The following is a 21848-nucleotide window of genomic DNA, read 5'->3' on the forward strand; positions in this document are numbered from 1 at the left end:
ATGTTATTACAGAAAAAATATGCCTGTAATAACTTCTCTACATCACTTCAAAGCCTTTGCTCAGACATATATCATGCTTAATCACAATGTATTTTAATTTCTTGTAAGAAATAATTATCAGAGCATGTAATGAGGTTCTGTGCAAGCTTCCAAGTAATTCCCAAGTGTCTCATATAATAAGCTACATGCCTGTAATAGCTAAGCCTTGTTATTACAGCTTAGTTTATTCCTTAAAGGGAAAATTCACGATTTTTCACTTATCATCTTATTATGTTTATAATATCATAAAAAAACATATTCACCAAGTTTTATCTAGATATGGACACTAATAAAGAAGAAAATTGGAAATTATTAATCTTATTTATGAGAATTTCCTGTATACTATGACATACTTTTAAACTATTGCATGCCGGGAGTGGAAATAATTTCTTTTAAAGTCTTGGTTCATCATTAATGATCTAATTACACAATTTAAAGCGCGTCAATAACTATTTTGCACAGCTATTTACCAACTAAAAATTAAAAAATAAAGCGAACAACTTTTTAAATTCTTTCGGTACAGGTAGATATATTTTATGGACTTCTGATATGGTCATAGTCATGATAGTAATAAAAGAGGAATCGTACAATAATATATTTTTGTAAAATATTATTTCATACGGCTATGTCATGTATGTTGAACAAACATATATAACTGATAATGTATGTTTTCTAACCTTTAAATTAAGTCTAGTAAACATTCCAACTAGGACTGTGTAAATACAATGTGTGTATTATACTGTGACACTACCTGACGAAGGCGTGTTTAAATTCACGATAATTAAAAGCTTAGCATTTTGTAATTCTATTCTGATGATCTTCACTTGAGTGTATTTTAGCCTCCAGGGTTCACCGTTCCAGGTGTGAAACAACATCTTGTATGGATGATAAAAGAGAATTGCAAGTTTGAGACACAAAATTAAAAAAAAAATGAATTAAATTATTTGGGGAGGAAGATGGGGGCAAAATACCTGGATCGCCAAGGTATATTTTTTTAGTCCCCTACCGACGAAGTCGAGGGGACTTAAGGTTTGCTCTCCGTCTGTCTGTCTGTCTGTCCATCCATCATTACGCGAGAGAGCCCCACCCCTTAACCATATTTATTAATGTACAGGACAATTTAACAAATCAAATGAAATATATGGGGAGGATCTGGGGTCACCCCACCCCCTACTGTTTGAGAACTTGGAAATGGTCGAGATCCCCACCCCTAAACCATATATATTCATGTTTGAGACAATTTAACAAATCAAATGAAATATATGGGGAGTCCCTGGGGTCAACTTGGAAATGATCGATATCCCCACCTCTAAACCATATATATTCATGTATGGGACAATATTAAAAACAAATCAAATGAAATATAGGGGAGTCCCTGGGGTCTCCCCACCCCCTTCTGTTTGAGAACTTGTAAACGGTTTGAGATCCCCACCCCTAAACCATATATATTCATGTATAGGACAATATAAAAAATCAAATGAAATATATGGGGAGTCCCTGGGGTCACCTCACCCCCTACTGGTTGAGAACTTGGAAATGGTCGAGATCCCCACCCCTAAACCATATATATTTATGTATGGGACAATATTAAAAACAAATCAAATAAAATACAGGGGGAGTCCCTGGGGTCACCCAATCCCTCCAGTTTGAGAACTTGTAAACGGTCGAGATCCCCAACCCTAAACTATATATATTCATTAATGGGACAATAAACAAATCAAATGAAATATAGGGGGAGTCCTTGGGGTCACCCCACCCCTCCTGTTTGAGAACTTGTAAACGATAGAAATCCCCACCCCTAAACCATATTTATTATACCCCACGCAACGAGTTGCGGAGGGTATAATGTTTTTGACCCGTCTGTCCGTCCGTCCGTCTGTCCGTCTGTCTGTCCGTCAGTCCGTCAGTCCTATTTCTTGTCATCGCAACTTCTCTCAAACCACACAACAGAATATCAGAAAACCTTATTAGATAATAAGGACATACTTTGTAGTTGTGCATATCGACAGGAAATTAGGATTCAATTTTTTTCTAGGAGTTACGCCTCTTTGAACTTATTAACTTAAATGTACTACTGCAACCTTTTGTCATCGCAACTCCTCTCAAACCACACAACAGAATTTCATGAAACCTTTTTAGATAATAAAGACATACAACGTAGATGTGCATATCAACAGGAAATTAGGATTCAATTTTTTTTCCAGGAGTTACGCCCCTTTGAACTTATTTGCCAAATATACTACTGCAACTTTTTGTCATCGCAACTCCTCTCAAACCACACAACAGAATTTCATGAAACCTTTTCAGATAATAAAGACATACTACAAAGATGTGCATATCGACAGAAAATTACGATTCAATTTTTTTCCAGGAGTTACGCCCCTTTGAACTTATTTGCCCAATATACTACTGCAACCTTTTGTCATCGCAACTCTTTTCAAACCACACAACAGAATTTCATGAAACCTTTTCAGATAATAAGGACATACTACGTAGATGTGCATATCGACAGGAAATTACGATTCAATTTTTTTCCAGGAGTTACGCCCCTTTGAACTTATTTGCCCAATATACTACTGCAACCTTTTGTCATCGCAACTCTCTCAAACCACACAACAGAATTTTATGAAACTGTGTAGATAATAAGGACATACTATGTAGATGTGCATATTGACAGGAAATTACGATTCAATTTTTTTTTCTGATACAATTTTTTTTTCTTACACTTATTTTATTTCTCCAATGACAATGTGGGGACGTGGGGTATGTGAGCGCGCTCACTAAGGTTCTTTAATTCATTTATTGGACAATAAAACAAATATTATGAAATATATGGGGAGTCCCTGGGGTCACCCCACCCCTTACTGTTTTAGAACATGGAAATGGTCGAGATCCCCACCCCTAAACCATATATATTCATGTGTGGGACAATAAAACAAATATAATGAAATATAGGGGGAGTCCCTCGGGTCACCCCACCCCTCTTGTTTGAGAACTTGTAAACAGTTGAGATACCCACTCCTAAACCATATTTGTTCCTGTTCATCAAAAAAAATTTGAATGACATACAGGGTCAATCCTCTAGGCGTCACATATGCATATCACTTTACTAGACCAAACCAATATGTACTGGTCTTTGCCCAATGTCAGGCGACCATGGGAATGACGAATTATGGAAGCTTTGTTTGGGAGACGGCATCCTGTTACAAATATTTCTTGTTTATTATAAAATTTTATTGATGCAAAAAAATAGTCTAGGTTAATTGAATTTACACTAATCATTTTTTGAATTATTTCTGGGCCTATAATAATTTTCATTTATGGCTCATTTTAAAGAAAACATATAAATCATACAAGCAGTGTAAAGCCCAAGAATGTTTGACCAACTGTTTTATAATCACCTGTCAATTTATTCCAAACTTGGTATGGAGTGACATCATGGACTTGGGGTGAAGATGGGGGTCATTTACATTGATATATATGCATTGCTGATGAAATATTAATTAATTTGCCTTACTAATCAATTCATTAGATAAACATAAATGTACAATATACGAATGTTTAATGTTTGTTCTTTCAAATCTTAAAAAAAAAGATTGAAGCAACATTGCCACAGTTTTCATATTACGTTTGCCTTGGTTTTTGGTTAACTGCCTACAGCGCTTACAGTCCTTTGATTTTTGTTTTTTTATTGAAACGTTGTTGATTTTGTACTATTCAAAAGTATATCAGCCATATTCTTAACTTTAATTTTATTAAGATAACAACAGTATGAAAGTCATCGTAAGTTCACACCCAATCCGACGTCTTGACCGATCGAATAGTATAGATAGAAAATATAAATAAACATCTGATTGTTTACTTAAATTATCAGTGGTAATGTTCATCCCATGCATCGTAAAATTATAACTCAAACAGTATCGGTTCGCTTTTAAATTGTCTACATTTTAAAATCGTAGAGAAACAAATCAATGTTGTACCTATTAGTTTCAATCATGAATCTTATTTGTACTCTGTCGCTTCAAAACTGTCTAAACATTACGAAATTCAATAAAATTTTGGCCATTAAAATTTTTGATTTTCCTTCTAAGGGAAATAACTCGAAATGGTCTTGCTTAAAGATGAATTACAGAACCGATATTAAATTACAGTGGGGCGTTCTATATTACTACTGAAAAGGGGCATGGCACCTAATTTTTTTCCTAAAAAGAGCAGGGTGTCAAGAAAACACGGCAGGGCGCCATACCACGCCAAAACATCCTGCAGGAAACACTATATCCCACTCTTGTGCAATGACTGGATTCCTGTATCCCGATAAATATTCCGTTGTGCCATCTAGGTTGTATTGTATTTCGTGTATTTTTCCATCTGAGGCTATTTGAAAACTGCAGTCGCATTGATTTTCTTTTCCTTATCTTTTCTCCATAGTATATTGAATGTCTTGTTGTAAAAGGGCTTGTTTGAAACGTTCCTTATGATCTATTAAAACTTGTCGTGCGGTATTAGGTGTTGAAGTCATTGATTCATATTTTGTAGTATTTCCAGATTTAATTAAAAAGTATGGTCGGTTGTTGAAATTCTTACAGCTAATAACTGTTGATGTTCATTTCCTTGATGTTGTTCATTGATGGTTTCAGTTTGTGTGCTTATGTCAGCTGTTACTTTAGTTGAAATATGTTGTACACAATTAACAGCTGGATCCGGTTTTGTGAAAAATTTATGTTTATTCTGCTGTAATGGACGTTTTCTTCTTTTACCACTCATTGTACGTTTCGCATGAAATTCTCGTATTAATTTTGCTGGGACCTTGCATGGAAAATACCATTCTGTGTTTCTTGATTTATCGGTAAACTTAAGTTTATAATATAATGTACCATTACTTCTGATTGATGATAAAACTAGTTGAATATCTTCTTCCTTGAATGTTTTGCACTTATTGTTCTTACAGTCCTGACAAGATGGTTTGTTGTCTTTAACTGGTGCATTAAAAGTTGAATCTACTGAAGGGCCAGCAGTTCTCTTATTTGTTTCACTATTTTGTGCTGGTTGTTGATTTTGTTGTTGTCTGTTGTTAATTCTATCAACAGGAAATTGGTGTTGTTGGTTCTGAATTGGCCTATTGTTGTTAATTACAGGAATGGGTGGTTGTTGTCTATTTATTCCATTGTTGATTGGTGGCACAGGTTGTTGACGGTTATGTGGTAAAGGTTGATGGTCCTCATGGATGTTGTCATCTTGTAGTTCTTCGGGATTTAGTTCTTCATTGTCATCTCGAAAATTATCTGGTAAATTTGTCGGTCTTTCTTTTGGATCATAATAGGATTTCATTCTCTGAGCATTAACCATTGACTTTACTTCTTTTTTTGTGGTACAATTTCTAAGTTTGTAAGTACTATTGGGTCAAATACGGGTAATATAATAGGGTCCTGACCATTTTCTATGTAATTTTGGAGCTTTTCTGACAGGAACTGTGGTACAATAAAGCCAAACACATTGAGCTGGTTGAAATTCAGGTTCTTTAGATTTTTTGTCATATTTTTAGCTCACCTGGCCCAAAGGGCCAAGTGAGCTTTTCTCATCACATGGCGTTCGTCGTCCGTCGTCCTGCGTCCAGCGTTCTGCGTCCTGCATCCTGCGTCCGTCGTCCGTAAACTTTTACAAAAATCTTCTCCTCTGAAACTACTGGGCCAAATTTGACCAAACTTTGCCACAATCATCATTTGGGTATCTAGTTTAAAAAATGTGTCTGGTGACCCGGCCAACCAACCAAGATGGCCGCCATGGCTAAAAATAGAACATAGGGGTAAAATGTAGATTTTGGCTAATATCTCTGAAACCAAAGCATTTAGAGCAAATCTGACTAGGGTAAATTGTTTATCAGGTCAAGATCTATCTGCCCTGAAATTTTCAGATGAATCTGAATACCCGTTGTTGGGTTGCTGCCCCTGAATTGGTAATTTTACGGAAATTTTGCCGTTTTTGGTTATTATCTTGAATATTATTATAGATATAGATAAACTGTAAACAGCAATAATGTTCAGCAAAGTAAGATCTACAAATAAGTTAACTTTACAAAATGGTCAGTTGACCCCTTTAGGAGTTATTGCCCTTTATAGTCAATATTTAACCATTTTTCGTAAATTTTTGTAATCTTTTACAAAAGTCTTCTCCTCTGAAACTACTAAGACAATTTAACAAAACTTGTCCACAATCATCATAATGGTATCTTGTTAAAAAAATGTGTCCGATGACCCCGCCCGCGAACCAAGATGGCCGACATGGCTAAAAATAGAACATAGGGGTAAAATGTAGATTTTGGCTTATATCTCTGAAACCAAAGCATTTAGAGCAAATCTGACTGGATAAAATTGTTCATTAGGTCAAGATCTATCTGCCCTGAAATTTTCAGACCAATCAGGCAACAAGTTGTTGGTTTGCTGCCCCTAAATTGGTAATTTTAAGAAAATTTTGCAGTTTTTGGTTATTATCTTGAATATTATTATAGATAGAGATAAACTGTTAACAGCAATAATGTACAGCAAAGTAAGATCTACAAATAAGTCAACATGTGTCCTTTGTTTAATATGCACATAGACCAAGGTGAGTGACACAGGCTCTTTAGAGCCTCTAGTTGTTTATATCGTTCTTGAACTTGCTTGATGTTCTTAGCAGCTGTTTTTCTAGAAGTTTCCAAATTTTTAAGTATTCTGCTTAAAAATATTTTGTGGTCTTGTGCCAAACGATCTTTCGGTATAAGTGCAGTGTCAATGGGTAATGTAATTTCTCGTCCATAAAGTAAAAAGAATGGTGAATAATCAGTTGATTGAGTGGCGGGCGTAGCACGATAGGCCATTAAAATTCCAGGTAGTACATCATACCAATCATCTTGTTGATCTCTTGTATAGGCTCTTAATGCTTGTAAAATTACAGAGTTCATTCTTTCTCATGCACCATTTGTCTGCGGATGGTATGAGCTAGTAAGGTGTCTTTTAATATTAAAGACTTCCGAAAGAGCTTTCACTAAGTTTGATACAAAATTACGTCCTGGTCAGATAAAAGAGTTCTAGGAGCACCATAACAGGATATTATTTCTCTATATAAAACATTTGAAACTTCACCTGCTTCCTCATATTTTAACGGAAAAGCTTCACACCATTTCGAATAGCTGTCAACTACGAGTAACACATGCTTATATTTATCTTTTATTTTTCGAAGTCCACTTAAAATATCCATATGCCATCGGCCAAAAATATCATTAGTTGGTTGTGGTTGTAAAGGTGGTGGTTTTGAATTGAAGGCATGTTTTGACTGCTGGCACACTTCACACGTTTTAACATACTGGTTAATGTCACTATACATTGATGGCCAGAAATATTTGTTTCGAATTGCAGCATATGTCCGATCAAAACCTTGATGCCCACCTCCTAAAATACAGTCATGAAAGGCTCTGAGCAATCACATGTTCTAATCCATTTTGAATCTGACTTAAAATATAATCCATTTGAAAACTCAGAAGAATCTGTTGCTAAGATGAAAGGTTTGATAAAATAGGAGCTGATGTCAAACGGTCTTTTAAATTTCAAACACAATATCACATTCTGGAGTCCAACTGAATCTTTGATTTTTCTTTAGAAGCTTTGTTAATGGAGCTGCTATGTGGGCATAGTCCTTCACAAATTTCCTATAGTAGTTTGCCATTCCTAAAAAACTTTAAACTTGCTTTGCAGTGGTTGGTCTGGAGAAGGCATTAACTTTTTCTGTGTTTTCAGGATTAACACGGATGCCATCTTTAGATAAAATGTGTCCGAGATACTTAATTGTTCTTGTAGCAAATTTACATTTTTCTGGATTAAGTTTCAGGTTTGCTTCACGTAGGTTAGAAAACACTTGTTGAAGGTGATTAAGGTGGTCTTCAAAGTTTCTTGAGAAAATTAGAATGTCAACTATGTAAACTAACGCAATTTGACATTTAAGTCCTTAAGAACTTTTGTCATCAAACACTGAAAAGTCAATGGAGAGTTCATCATACCTAATGGAAGTCTGTTAAATTCATATACACCTTTATGCGTAATGAATGCACTTTTATGCTTCGTTGCTGGGTCTAGTGGGACCTGCCAGAATCCTGATGTTAAATCGAGAGATGAAAATATTTCTGCTTTTGAATCTGATGACATGGGTTCTGTTATATGGTTTAAATAAAATCTACACATGCGCGAATACTTCCATTTCTTTTCTTAACAAGTACGACTGGACAATTATGTTATATCTTTGCATTTCATCAAGTTGTTTATCAAGTTCTTTGCGCATTTGTGGTGATTATCTGTATGGAGCAGCACTAATAGGTTTTGCATCACCAGTATAAATTGTGTGGAAATGCAAGTTGGTATGTCCCAGTTCACTTAAATCCTTTGCAAATATGTCCCTATTTTGAATAAGAAAGATTTGAATTTGTTGATTTTGTTCCGCTGTAAGTTCTAAATTGTCCAAATTAAATCCTAGGTCTGAAAATTCACTCTAAAGTTGATTACTAGTTATTTTGCTAAGAGAGTTTATAGGAGCAGATGATCCTTCTGTGAACTTTGTAACACAGTTAGACTGTATAGTTTCGGCTTTCGCAATTTTAGTCCTTCTTGGAATGTAAACTGTTGAATTTGTAGGATTCAAAACTCTGTATGAAGCTATGCCTCTTAACACTGTAGAAATTGTCTTTCCCCTGGCTACTTGATGTTCAATGGATAAGTTTCCTTTTGGTTCCAAAATTGCTGTTGTTCCATGTTTAAACCTTCCAACATGTACTGAAATTGTGATTTCAGATTGAGCTGGTACTTTTACTAGGTCAACTGTGGTTGCCATGGCAATCTGAACGTTGTTATCTAGGAATGTTGGAACAGTAACTGTAGAAACCATTTTCTCCTTTTCTTCAAGTGTAGCACTATCTTTTCCTGTTACATTTGGCACAGATATTGTCATTTTTCCAAAATCCATATTAATCTTATGAGTTACCAAAAAGTCCAATCCAAGAAGTATTTTTGAATGAATCTTTTAGAAAATGTGAAAGTTCTGTAAAATTTTATGTTCGCCGAATTTTATTTCTATAGTAGTTTGTCCTAGCACTGGGTGTACTTCTCCACATACTCCAACTCCATTAAAAATTGATGATCTCTGTATGTCAGCTTGTGGTTTTAATTGTTTTAAAAGATGTTGACTTATACAACTTATTGCTACACCACTGTCAATTAAGCACTTTTGATTTGAGTTTTCGATGTTCAGGTACATAAATGATGATTTAAATTCTATATCTGCTTCTCTTGCTGTAACAGTTGAAAAGCTTGCACAGTTTGATCTTCTGCAGCACCATATATTCTTAATTCTTTTCTTTCCCATGACTTCTACTAAAACAATTTTGACTATTTTAGATACAATCTATTTACAGAATAAAAAGGCAATTTGCTGTAAAAATGTTTGTAAAACTACAAAATTTCTTAATTTTATTGCAGTCTCAATAAATTATATTCACAACTTTTCTTCGAGGAAACGTTTTGCTTAAATAACTAGCAATTCGATTTCGAGAATTATTATGAATATTATTATTTCACAAGCTTCTTATCTTTAGTTTCTGTAATAGTTCTATTTTGTGCACACACTTCAGTTGTCTTTCTTTACGAATAGTTTGCCAATTTTGGTATAGCAACTTTTAAAGTTGAAAACTGAACTAAACAAGATTATAATTAGACTTCTGTAAATGGTAGACTATGAAAAAAAAATTCATTTGAATACTACCAATGACTTTTACAGATTTAAAACTAATTTTATTTTTTAATCTATTTAGACTCAATCTAGCACAATATTTGCTGAAACTTGACAAAATTTATAAATATTACTGTAAAGATAATTAATAAATGATATTTTAATAAGTTACTTATCTTCAATAGTAGATCCCCACTTTCTATTGTTCCTTCAGTTGAATATTGGTTACGAAATTCCTTCGCAAATTTTATAAGTGGATAATTTGAAAGCTGTTGCTAATAATAATGCCATGCCAAAGCTAAAGGGATTGACATTCTGCCCGTTTCCTCCACCAAATCTGTCACCAAGAGCCAATATCCAAAGTTAAAGTTCAATTAAAATAATTCCACTAAATGTTTCATTATCACTTGAAGTCCAAAGATTGGTTAAGTTCAGTTGATGATTTTCCTCAGAGTAGCCGAGCCTGGTTGGCTTTGGAAGCACTCCTTTCTGGATGACTCCGATGAGACTAGACTGACGAATAACTGTTTGACCCCGATATTTAAGGCGAATGCTGAAAACTACTCATAAAATGACAGACATTGATAATTTTGATAATTTTGATAATTTGAGTATTAATAATATTATGAATATTATTTACAATGTCCAAAGGTGAAATATGAATAATGTCAATTACAGAGATACAAGTTAATTTCATTTATGATACTAATTAAAACATAATATTGCTCATATTAAATAATGACAATTGACAAGATACCAAAATGTTGCTTCAAACAATTATTAACAAACGACATGTTTCACAAAATTTACCTGAGTAATTAAATTAAAATTTGTCATACAATTATTTCATAATTTCATATTTTCTAAAATAATATATTTCTCAATAAAATTCACTCTAAAACTTTTACATAAAAGAACACCTATGATATCTTGTTCTAAGAATATGTAATAATAAGCTTTGGATTTTCAAATGTTTTGGCCTCGAGCATCACTGAAGAGACATTGATTGTCGAAATGCGCATCTGGTGCAGAAAAGTTGGTACCGTTTATGTTAATAAATCATGTCAGTAAAATTGTATTTGGCATCAAGTTATAATTGCAATAACAATGTGAATTATTTCTCTTCAGCTTCCACAGGTGTCGGATGTTGATACAAAGAAGGGAGAGCATCCGCTGTGTCATCTTTTGTTACAGATTTCAGGAATGTTGTTAGGAGGAGGAATAATGTTTCTCATTGCTATATTTGAACATGATATGAAGAATATCTTCTGATATGAATCAGCTGATCAAAATATAAGATAGTGCATCCACAAACTGGTAACCTAAAAGAATGACTGATGATGTAGTATGTGTATGAGGGTTTATGTGGAGATAGTTATTGATTTCCATTAAACCAATTTAAGAAATCCTTTGTGAACAGATGAAATCTGAAGAATTTTTTCCTTTTATTTGGTGTATTTTTTTTTAGACAGTATACTTATTATGGAATTATATTAAATGAAATTGAACAATGGTCTTCATTGGATAGAAGTGGTTCATAATATTGCTTTCATTTATATGTGCATTTATATTTTATTTTCCTTTCACCTCAACAAAGTTGAAGAAGTGAGAATTTTCAGTCGCTGTTTCCTCAGGCCTGGTCAACGATTTGTATAAGTTTGTGATTATGTCAGTTTAAAGGAAACTAGTAATGGTATGTCAATGATATTTGGTAGTTGCATATGAATCCCATTTCCATGGAGATTATTTGGCCCACCTTCTCATTCGTGGTACTTTTGATTAGTTTATATGTAAAGGTTTGTGATTAGGTCAGTTTAAGATGAACCACTAATGGTAAGTCAAAATTGTTTGGTATGCATTAGCAAATCTTATTTCCATGGGTATATATGCCCTTGCTCAGTCATGTTGCAATGACTTTTGAACTTTTGCACAGTTTTCACATTTGTGATAAGCTAAGTTTTAAGGAGAATTTTAATGATCTGTCAATGATATTTGATATGCAGCTGTATTAGCATTGCCATATCTCATTTTCACAGCAATATTTTGGCTCAGCACCTTCAGTCATGGTTCCTTGACTTTGAATGTTTTTGATTGTTTACATGTTAAATATTGCCATTTTTATTTCAAACTTGAATTTTACTGTCAAAATTTATACATCATGTACATACAGATGAGACATTTATCTGTGTGAACAGTTTTCTTAAGTATACCTTTACAGTTCTCAGAAAAAAAAAATACATTAGAAAAATATATAATTTATGTCCATTTCAATTGTTGTCTTTACATGTAACTATAATTGGGACTGGAATGACAAGAGAAATGGAGAATAAGTGACAAGTCTAAAATTAGTTTATATTTTTTTTTTTTTTTTTTTGTGGGGTGGGGGTAGGGGTTTGATGCTACCTGCAAAAGGAAACTTCATTTTAACTTGCAGAAAAACCGTTTGTATTAAATGTTTACAAAAATGATTATGCAATTATTTTTTAAGATGAAATGTTATATTAGAATTGTGTGTGATGAAAATCTTGTCCATGTATTCAAAGTTAAAAGGTATGGATTTAAAAGATATTTGATAATGAGATTAAAGAATTTGTAAACTTGAAAAGTTCAATTCTAAGTATTCTTATTTCATTAATGTTGTATTATTTTTTATTGACTTTAAATGCATTGATGTTATGAACATCTTATATTTTGTGGACCATTTTTTGCATATTGGTTAAAGGTATCATTTAGGTGGTTGTATAATATCAAAGATGTCCTTTTACAATATTTGTTTTGTAGATACTCATTAGATGATAATGATTACAGACTACAGTATTTTTTCTCCTCTCATACAGCCAGTTCTTAGTAGTGTGATATGGCCTTGTGATAGAGATGATCTCTTGTGAGGTTTCAATTACCGAAAAAATACTGCCTACAGGAACAATTCATTTTGCATAATAACATGTGCCCCCTCAAATTGGGCCTTATTGGGGGAGGACAACCTTTACAGTAACATGTATTTTATAAGAATTGTAATTATTCCCCTTGCTACAAAGTACAGAAAGGGTAAATAGTTTTTGTCCTGTCCATGCCTCAGACAGTAATTTTCATTTCAGATACTTTTTATCCAATTACAATCATGCATATATTTATGCTCACATATAATAAGAGTAGGATCTCATTGATTTTGAGGTCATTACCTCAAAAGTCAAGGTCGCAATTATTAAAAATAGACCAAAATTTGTGCAAAAAGTGGTTTCCTAATGCTCACCGAAGTAGTTTATATCAGATTGCAACCATACTTGAATTTATGCTCACACATATAATGAGATATTTAAATTCTAGAGGTGTTGACCCATAAAATGATAAAGGTAATAATAAATTCGCTTTATACATGGATTAGTTCTCATCATTTTGTGTTTCCCTTAAAGCCTCTGATCAATACATGTAAAAAGACAAAATAAGTACAGGTGTAATATAACATTGGTGTTTGAATTGTAGTGCCGAAAAGAAATTTGTTTTATATATATTTAGTTCACCTATACCAGGGGACCAGTTTGACATACATGAATTTTATGGTCACTTCGGTGTTGACCATTATTGTGAATGTTTTGGCCTACCTAGGCAGAAATATCTGATGACCCATTGCCATTATTTTGTGTTCAACCATCATTCATTGTTAACTTAACAGCTTGCCAAGCCCTAAAGGCTAATGTGACACATTGTTATGATTTTATGTTCAACCATTTTATATGATAAAGCCCGTAGGGTTAGAAGGAGGTATTGTTTTTCACTTTGTGTTCAGCAATCATTTGTTGCTGATATAAAAAAAATCTATTTATTCTGCAATTGGATACATTGGTATCACCTATGTGGTCCAAATGTTTGGTCATTTATTTTTTTTATCAAATCAAGTTTATTGATTTGATTCAAGTTTTTCTCAATAAGAGTTATAATTACAATCCTTTGTATATCTCAATTTGTGTACTGTTTTATAGCTATACAAGTCAAAGACCAGTTACTGTTAATTATCAGTTACCATCATCTGACATTTAATGTAATGACAGCTCACTGTGTAAATAAGGCAAAGTGCTGTTATCTTCATACATAAGCTTTACACATGGATTAGTTCTCATCATTTTGTGTTTCCCTTAAAGCCTTTGATCAATACATGTAAAAAGACAAAATAAGTTCAGTTATAATATAACATTGGGGTTTGAATTGTTGTGCCGAAAAGAAATTTGTTTTATATATATTTAGTTCACCTATACCAGGGGACCAGTTTGATATACATGAATTTTATGGTCACTTCGGTGTTGACCATTATTGTGAATGTTTTGGCCTACCTAGGCAGAAATATATGATGACCCATTGCCATTATTTTGTGTTCAACCATCCTTCATTGTTAACTTAACAGCTTGCCAAGCCCTAAAGGCTAATGTGACACATTGTTATGATTTTATGTTCAACCATTTTATATGATAAAGCCCGTAGGGTTAGAAGGAGGTATTGTTTTTCACTTTGTGTTCAGCAATCATTTATTACATGTTATTTTTCATTATAAAAGGTCTCTTTTAATTGATCCATATAGAACAGGAAAAGTTTATTATTTCTTAAAGCCTAGTGGTGAGAGATGAATGAGGCAACATGACATCCTTGAATATTTGTTAAAGCAATTTTCAAGCTTGATTAAGAATAAAAAAAATGAATTAAAAGAAAAAGTTTTTAAATTTCAAAATAAGACAATTTTCATTTAAATTAATGATAATCTTTTGATTTGGAGAAGAAAGAAGAAATTCTGAATTTATGGCCGGAATGACAATATGTTTGGTTCATTTGACATACCTTATTCTCTTGCTATGTTAATTCAGAATATGACATTTATGTCCTATATAAATAATAATTTTACTCATTTAATGGCTTGACTCATCAGTGACAGTAAATGATGATTATTCCATAGAATAGCACACACTTGTGTTTGCTGGTAAAGATTTAAAGTCTCAGTTTATTGTGCTAGACCTACCTTTTGCAACCTTTCAGTTGTTACAATATTTTCATCCAGACTTCCTGTTAAACAATTCAAGAAATGCTGTGAATTTCTGACAGCGACTGGTACTAGACCAGAAACTATGCTTACTAAAAAAATGTATATATAAGAAAATCTAGATCTGGTTTGACCTAAATACTCAACATTTAGTTCACTGAGCGCTTGTTTGGACTGCCAATTTATTGTATTCCATTTATGAAGAACATATCACTTTATTTAATCTTCATAATGTAAGAGGGTTGAAAATAAAGTTTTTTGAAGATATTTTGTGTTTATAGTACATTTACTTGTGTGGTTTATTTTTAGATGTCATTATTGATCAAATGTATCAAAATCTTAATAAATTTTATACATCTACAGTTAATTATAACTGTAGTGTATATTTGAAGTTGAATATAGTCTTATTCTATTAATTTCATTGTAATAATGAAAAATAAAATAGGTTAAGAAATATGCATCTATATCATATATGTTATTAGCCAAGATATGATCAGTTCTGCTTATTTAATTTAATATGAAAATAAGGAGATGTGGTATGATTGCCAATGAGACAACTATCCGCCAAAGTTCAAATGAAGTGGATGTAAGCAATTATAGGCAACCGTACGGCCTTCAACAAAGAACGTTTTTGGAAGTCCATGTAAAAGGTTTAAAAGTGTTGTTCAAATATACCCATGCACATAACCCCACAAAAGCCCTGTCTGGCTTCACATGGTCATATAAGCTGATGACTATTTAAATTGTTATGCAATTACTGTGTTTAACTTGCAAAAGACATACACTGTCCCTCTTTCTACTTTCTACTTTCTACTTTTACTTTATTTCATCTGCCACGAATGTCACTAAAGGAGAGATGTGTATAATAACCAGGGGTGTTAGGATAGGGCTTGAATATTAATATAAGGCTTTGAATTTTATAAGATGATGGACATAAATATTAGTAATCTATATCTTGAATTAAGATGCCTTATGGTCTGAAGTTTCTGTTAACATATGCCAAATGTCCTCATTTTAATGTTTCTATCTATGACCGCTTTAACAAAACTAAAAGTTTCATGAACACTATTTGGTAGACAGAATCATTGCATGCAAGGTTGACATGTCAGCCTGACAAGACTTGCCATCCTTGACCTGATTTTTTTTAATATTAGTGAAAGGTCACTATAAGATAATACTTGGAGAATTAGAGTACGTGACATGTCATGTCAATGTTTTGACCTTAGGATCAGGATCAGTGAAAGGTCAACTGCTGAGGTCTATAGAATCATCTGCAAGGTAAATAAATTAGACAGGATTTTAAAAAAGTCAACACTATAAATTTACACGTATGAAGGACTTTCTGAAAATACCTTCATCAGGAACGCCCTAAAACCAAGTATTTGAAAGCCAAGGATGTATAATTTATACATGAATGTATATGGTCCTGCAAAAACGGGTAAAACAGCTATTCTCCTCAAAGCTATTTACATTTAAAACATTCTCCAATTACAATTAGGACTATATACAGGATGTGCTGTCTACTTTCTTTCAAAGCCTGCTTTCAGAGCATCTCCGGATCCCTCTATCGCAGAGGTGACTTTAGATGGAAGTTGATTCCAATCTCTGATGGTCTTTGGGAAGAATGACTGTCCATAGGTGTCAGTTTTTGTTCTTTCTTTAAAAAGGCGGTCTAAACCTCTGGTCTGGCTATCGTTGGGGATCAGATATTGTTGTCTATAGATATAAGAAGATGTGGTATGAGTGCCAATGAGACAACTCTCCATCCAAGTCACAATTTGTAAATGTCAACCACTATAGGTCAAAGTACGGCCTTCAACACGGAGCCTTGGCTCACACCGAACAGCAAGCTATAAAGGGCCCTAAAATGACTAGTGTAAAATCATTCAAACAGGAACACCAACGGTCTATCTATATAAAAAACGAGAAACGAGAAACACTTAATGAACCACACCAACAAACGACAACCACTGAACATCAGGTTCCTAACTTAGGACTGTTTGTTTCACAGCCAGGTGTTCGGTCTGTGTAGTTGTTTTGGACAAATCTTGCTGCCCTTTTTTGTACATGTTCTAACGATTTGATCTTTTTTGGCTTTATGGGTCCAAAACTGTGCAGTCATATTCCACTGTAGATCTTACCATGGCTGTATATGCTGCTGATTTACTGGTTTTTTGCAATCTTTTAGATTTCGTCGGATAAACACCAATGTTTTATTTCCTTTGCCTATAATGTTGTCTGTGTGTCTATTCCAGGATAAGTTGTTGCTGATGTATACGCCTAGGTATTTGCTGGCATCAACATTGTCAAGAATATGTCCGTGAAGTTTGTATGAGGTATCTATTTCTTCTTTGTTCTTCTGTGATATCCTAATTACTATGCATTTTTGGCGTTGAAGCTCATTTGCCATTTATTCTCCTGATCTTCCGGTGATTTTAAGTATTTTTGCAAAAAGTCACATAAACATGTTTAACCCCGCCGCATTTTTGCGCCTGTCCCAAGTCAGGAGCCTCTAGCCTTTGTCAGTCTTGTATTATTTTAAATTTTAGTTTCTTGTGCACAATTTGGAGTTTAGTATGGCGTTCATTATCACTGAACTAGTATATATATTTGTTTAGGGGCCAGCTGAAGGACGCCTCCGGGTGCGTGAATTTCTCGCTGCATTGAAGACCTGTTGGTGACCTTCTGCTGTTGTCTGTTCTATGGTCGGGTTGTTGTCTCTTTGACACATTCCCCATTTCCATTCTCAATTTTACTATCTGCCTGGTTGTTGATCGTTCTAAAGAGAATGTTATCGTCTGCAAATAGTTTGGTTTCAGATGACGTTGATGTTTCTGGCATGACATTTATGTAGGTCAGAAACAATAGAGGTATAAGAACTGTGTCTCGGGGTACGCTAGATAGTACAGGGACTTAAAAGGAGACAGCTCCTAGTTTTACGATTTTTCGAGGAAGGAACGAATTTGTTAGTTTAAGAGTTAACTCCATAGTATTCTAGTTTGTGTAATAGACGATTGTGTGGTACTTTGTCGAATGCCTTTGCAAAGTCAAGAAGGATGATGTCGACTTGGGATCTGTTTTTCCAGTTTTTTTTTGCTATGTCGTAGATGGTAATGATTAATTGTGATTCGCATGATCGTTTTTTGCGAAATCCATGTTGTGTATTAGTTAGGATTTTATGTTTTTCAAAATGGTCCATTACGCTGCTATAGACTATGAGTTCCAAGAGCTTGCATTTAATTGAGGTAAATGACACCACAGGACTGTAGTTAGAAGCTAAATACCTTCTGTCTTTCTTGGATAGGGTACCACGTTAGCATCTCTCTAATCTTCTGGGACTTCACCGGTGTTGAGTGATGTTTATTACAGTTCTGTTAGAAAAGGAGCGAGTTGGTCTACCGCTTTTTTTGGAATAAGATTGTTGTCAAGCAATCTGATTTCTTTTACTTTTGAATACTTTCCAAGACTCTCACGTCAACCGTTTTGTTCTTGAAAATAGGAACTACTCAGATTCTTTAGATTGCTTTAATTAAAAGAGTCAAACAAACAAACTGGTTAAACTAAAACAACTTTCCTTTAATTTTCTTCTCAAAATCCTCATGTTTTGATATCTCTCTTTTTTATAATCGTTTATTTTACATTACGGAAAATCAGTATTACTATTAAGCAATATCTATATTTAGCATCACGTCAATATGGGAATTCCGCTGTGTTCATTGTTAAAATGCGAGAGTTGTTCTAGAATAAAAATATTTCCATCAGATCGATAAGTACTGAAGTGATGTTTTTCCAATTAGGTTACCTTAATGAAACTTTGATATTGAACTTTCATAAGGAAATGGGAGAACCAGCATTGACAGGTTGTCCTCATTTTAAACATAATCCAACCGGTTTGTTTATGTCTTTGAGCGCATGCGTATTTTTCTTGACCTTTGCGGGGCATCTATTTACAGAAACATCGACTAATTGACAGCTCTGGGTTTCCTCAATCCGATGATTAATTTCCAACTCATGATATCCTTTCTGTGTTCTTTTATGTTTGTATCCTCTAAAAAAGATTATTTTTGTTGCTTGCCTTATCATGTATTCGACATTTATAAAACGCGAAAATTTTAGTTAATACCCCCTCAGATAAAATGGGGTCTTCCATATAATCAACCCTGTTGCTCATTGATCATTAAAATTTCAAATTCAAATCAATTCAACATGTTTAAATATATAAATAATCATCAGATGTGTTTATTTGTAATTATTCCTGATTTAAAAAAAAATGAAGTAGATTGATAATGAATTCAGCTAAATAATAGATTAGACTATTCCATTTATAAGAATTTATGGAGATCGATAATGAACTCAGCCAATAAATATATTAGACTATTCCATTCAAATCGAGGGTTAAAGTGTTTTCATGTTTCATGTTTTCAAAGTCAATTTCATTTGTTTGGATATATAAATAATCATCAGTGGCACTTATCGTTATTATTGCTTTTCTCATAAAAATATAATAAATTGATAATGAATTCAGCTAAAAATAGACTTGTAATAATCAAAAGACAGTATCTAGAGCAATAATTAGAGAGACAAAAAATAACATTTGACTTTTTTTTAACTAGTAATTTGACTTAGTTCTTACTTTGCAGTTAACACTAATATTACAATTTTTCAGACATCCATATAACATTGTCAAAATTTCATGGAATATTTGGAAAACTATCTGGATTGGGACACATGCTTCTGTTCATGTTGTAAAGACGTAGGATAATCGGATTGTCAGTTGGCCAACATTCACAGAAACAAAAGTAAAAATAATATTTTACTAAAACTAAACTGAACAAAATCAAACAAAACTAAACACAATTACAACATGCAAATGAACACGAATAAATGGACATGCAAATGAAAGTATGATAACAAACAAACAAAAGACACAATTAAAATAACATTTACACTATAATAAATCTGGCAATTTATATTTATCCTATACCTTCCGGTTTCTCAAATTAAACGGAACTACCAAACAATTTACACCAACTTCCGGTAAATCAAACACCAACTTCCGGTAAAACTAACACCGACTTCTGTATACGCAAAATACATAATTTCTGCCACATAACATAAATACTGGCCGTTGTATGAAACGTTAAGCTAAACCTCGTAACTGGTATTTGGGAAGATCTGTGTCAATAAATGGGACGTACGTTGTCTGACCATTCAAATACTGCCGCTTCAAAACTGTCTGGACAAACCCCTGAAAAAAATAATTGAACCCCAAATAAAATTTATAATCAAGTGAAAACAAGATATCACACAATAAATCGACCGCCACGTGATGAATAGTCTCTGGGTCTGTTTGATATGCCAATATGACAAGTAAATGATTACACCGTCAAAAATATAAATAAATGTTCTTACCTGAGCAAATTCATTATATTGTCCTGTGAAACTCCATGTCCTGAACTGACAATTCTGAGGTATCACCAAATATATTACTGAACTGCAGCAGGCTAGACGTCTGTTCACATCAAAATCTAGGTGTGCTCTGCCTAACCACTTTACCTGTATAAAAACCATGTGCTACCTGTCACATGATTTACCTGGCGCGTAAATGAATGAGTTGGGTGTCAATCAGGATGCAATTTTTACATACCTTTGTAAGCCATGAATATAAGATAGTGAGCTCCATTTCATGAATTACAATTTATGAATAATAAGCAAATAATTAATAAAACAAAAATCACATAACGAAGTTCGTCACATACGTCCCCCTTCAGAAGACTATACTAGGATTTAGTCCAGCCAACACCAACAAATTTCAAAAAATAATCTGAAATTGATACCTTAATATATACATAGATACAAAATATACACATCAGATGCTAATAACTGCTCAGGGGTCAAACTTCGTCACACCTAGAAAGCGCATCTGGTGCTAGATTCTGCTTTCCTGAAATATGTGTAATCGTGTACCTAGTGTTCAATAAGTACGAAGACATGTTGACAATAACAAACTATATTTATTCACCTTCTATACAGGAGAGTATCATAATACATAACAATAAAGTCCGGATCGTATCCTGTTAAGATATGTCAATATTACGGTATGTGACATCCCCCTTTTTCTAAAAGATGAAATGAAATGAGTTAATGAATAAATGAATTTGAAATTAATACTGAAATAGTTTTTTGACTAGAAATTAATACTGACTAGATTAAAGTCTCTTTTCCAATTTAACTTAAAGTCTATATATTGTCTATTCTGAAAACTAACTAAAACTAACTAAATGCTTCCTAGCAACTACTTGACAGTTCAACAAAATTATTTTACATAGTCATTTAATTTGGTTGGCACTTTTACTGTTCTTCCAGATCTTGTTACGGGTGACTTAGATGGTTCAATACTTTCATTTTCCTCGGACGCAACGGTTTCATTGTGGTCTAATGTTTGTGAAGTGTTACAGACAGTTGAAGTTTTACGGACAGTTGTATTGTGATTGTTCTTGTAATGATCGTTTTTAACTGTGTTTTCAATGTAAGCTGTTGGTCTTATATGCCTACGGTTTCTTCTGTAACTCTTGACATCTGACGTTTGTACTACATAGGAGCGAGGAGTGTGGTGTGTTTGCATAATTTTTCCTGCTTTCCATTTTCCATCTGTGTACATAACAGAGTCTCCTTGTTTTAGCTGTTTCAATTCAGGTCCACACTGTTTATCAGAGTTGGTTTTAGTTTTCCTTTGGCGAATTTCGAGTTATTTGAGAATTTCACGGTTGTTGATGTTGTGCGGCATCAATAGCGGTAATGAAGTAGGTAGTGATGTTTTTAATCTCCGATTTAGGAACAATTGTGCTGGCGAAAGATCAATGTCCAACGGTGTGTTTCGATAGTCTAAAAGAGCTTTGTGCGGATCCTTCGATTTCATGATTAGCTTCTTGACGGTTTTAACATTTTTTTCTGCTTGTCCATTCGATTGAGCATAGTGTGGGCTGCTCGTTGTATGTTTAAATCCATATTCGGTAGCAAATCTTTTGAATTCTTA

At 33.6% G+C, this 21848-nt stretch overlaps 1 protein-coding gene across 5 annotated transcripts in view; it reads left to right on the top strand.

Moving 5' to 3' along the window:
- Window positions 1-15209, top strand: part of LOC127730854 (zinc transporter ZIP6-like) — a 95326-nt gene extending 80117 nt beyond the window's left edge. For all 5 annotated transcript variants that reach the window (XM_052239461.1, XM_052239458.1, XM_052239459.1 and 2 more), the window contains exon 9: window positions 10915-15209. In XM_052239461.1, coding sequence (XP_052095421.1) covers window positions 10915-11058 — 144 coding nt within the window. In that variant the 3' untranslated portion in view covers window positions 11059-15209. The remainder of the gene's footprint in view (window positions 1-10914) is intronic.
- The last annotated feature ends 6639 nt before the right edge of the window (window positions 15210-21848 follow it).

The sequence above is a fragment of the Mytilus californianus genome, unplaced genomic scaffold (assembly GCF_021869535.1).
Source record: "Mytilus californianus isolate M0D057914Y unplaced genomic scaffold, xbMytCali1.0.p SCAF_2, whole genome shotgun sequence".
Taxonomy (NCBI): Eukaryota; Metazoa; Mollusca; class Bivalvia; order Mytilida; family Mytilidae; genus Mytilus; species Mytilus californianus.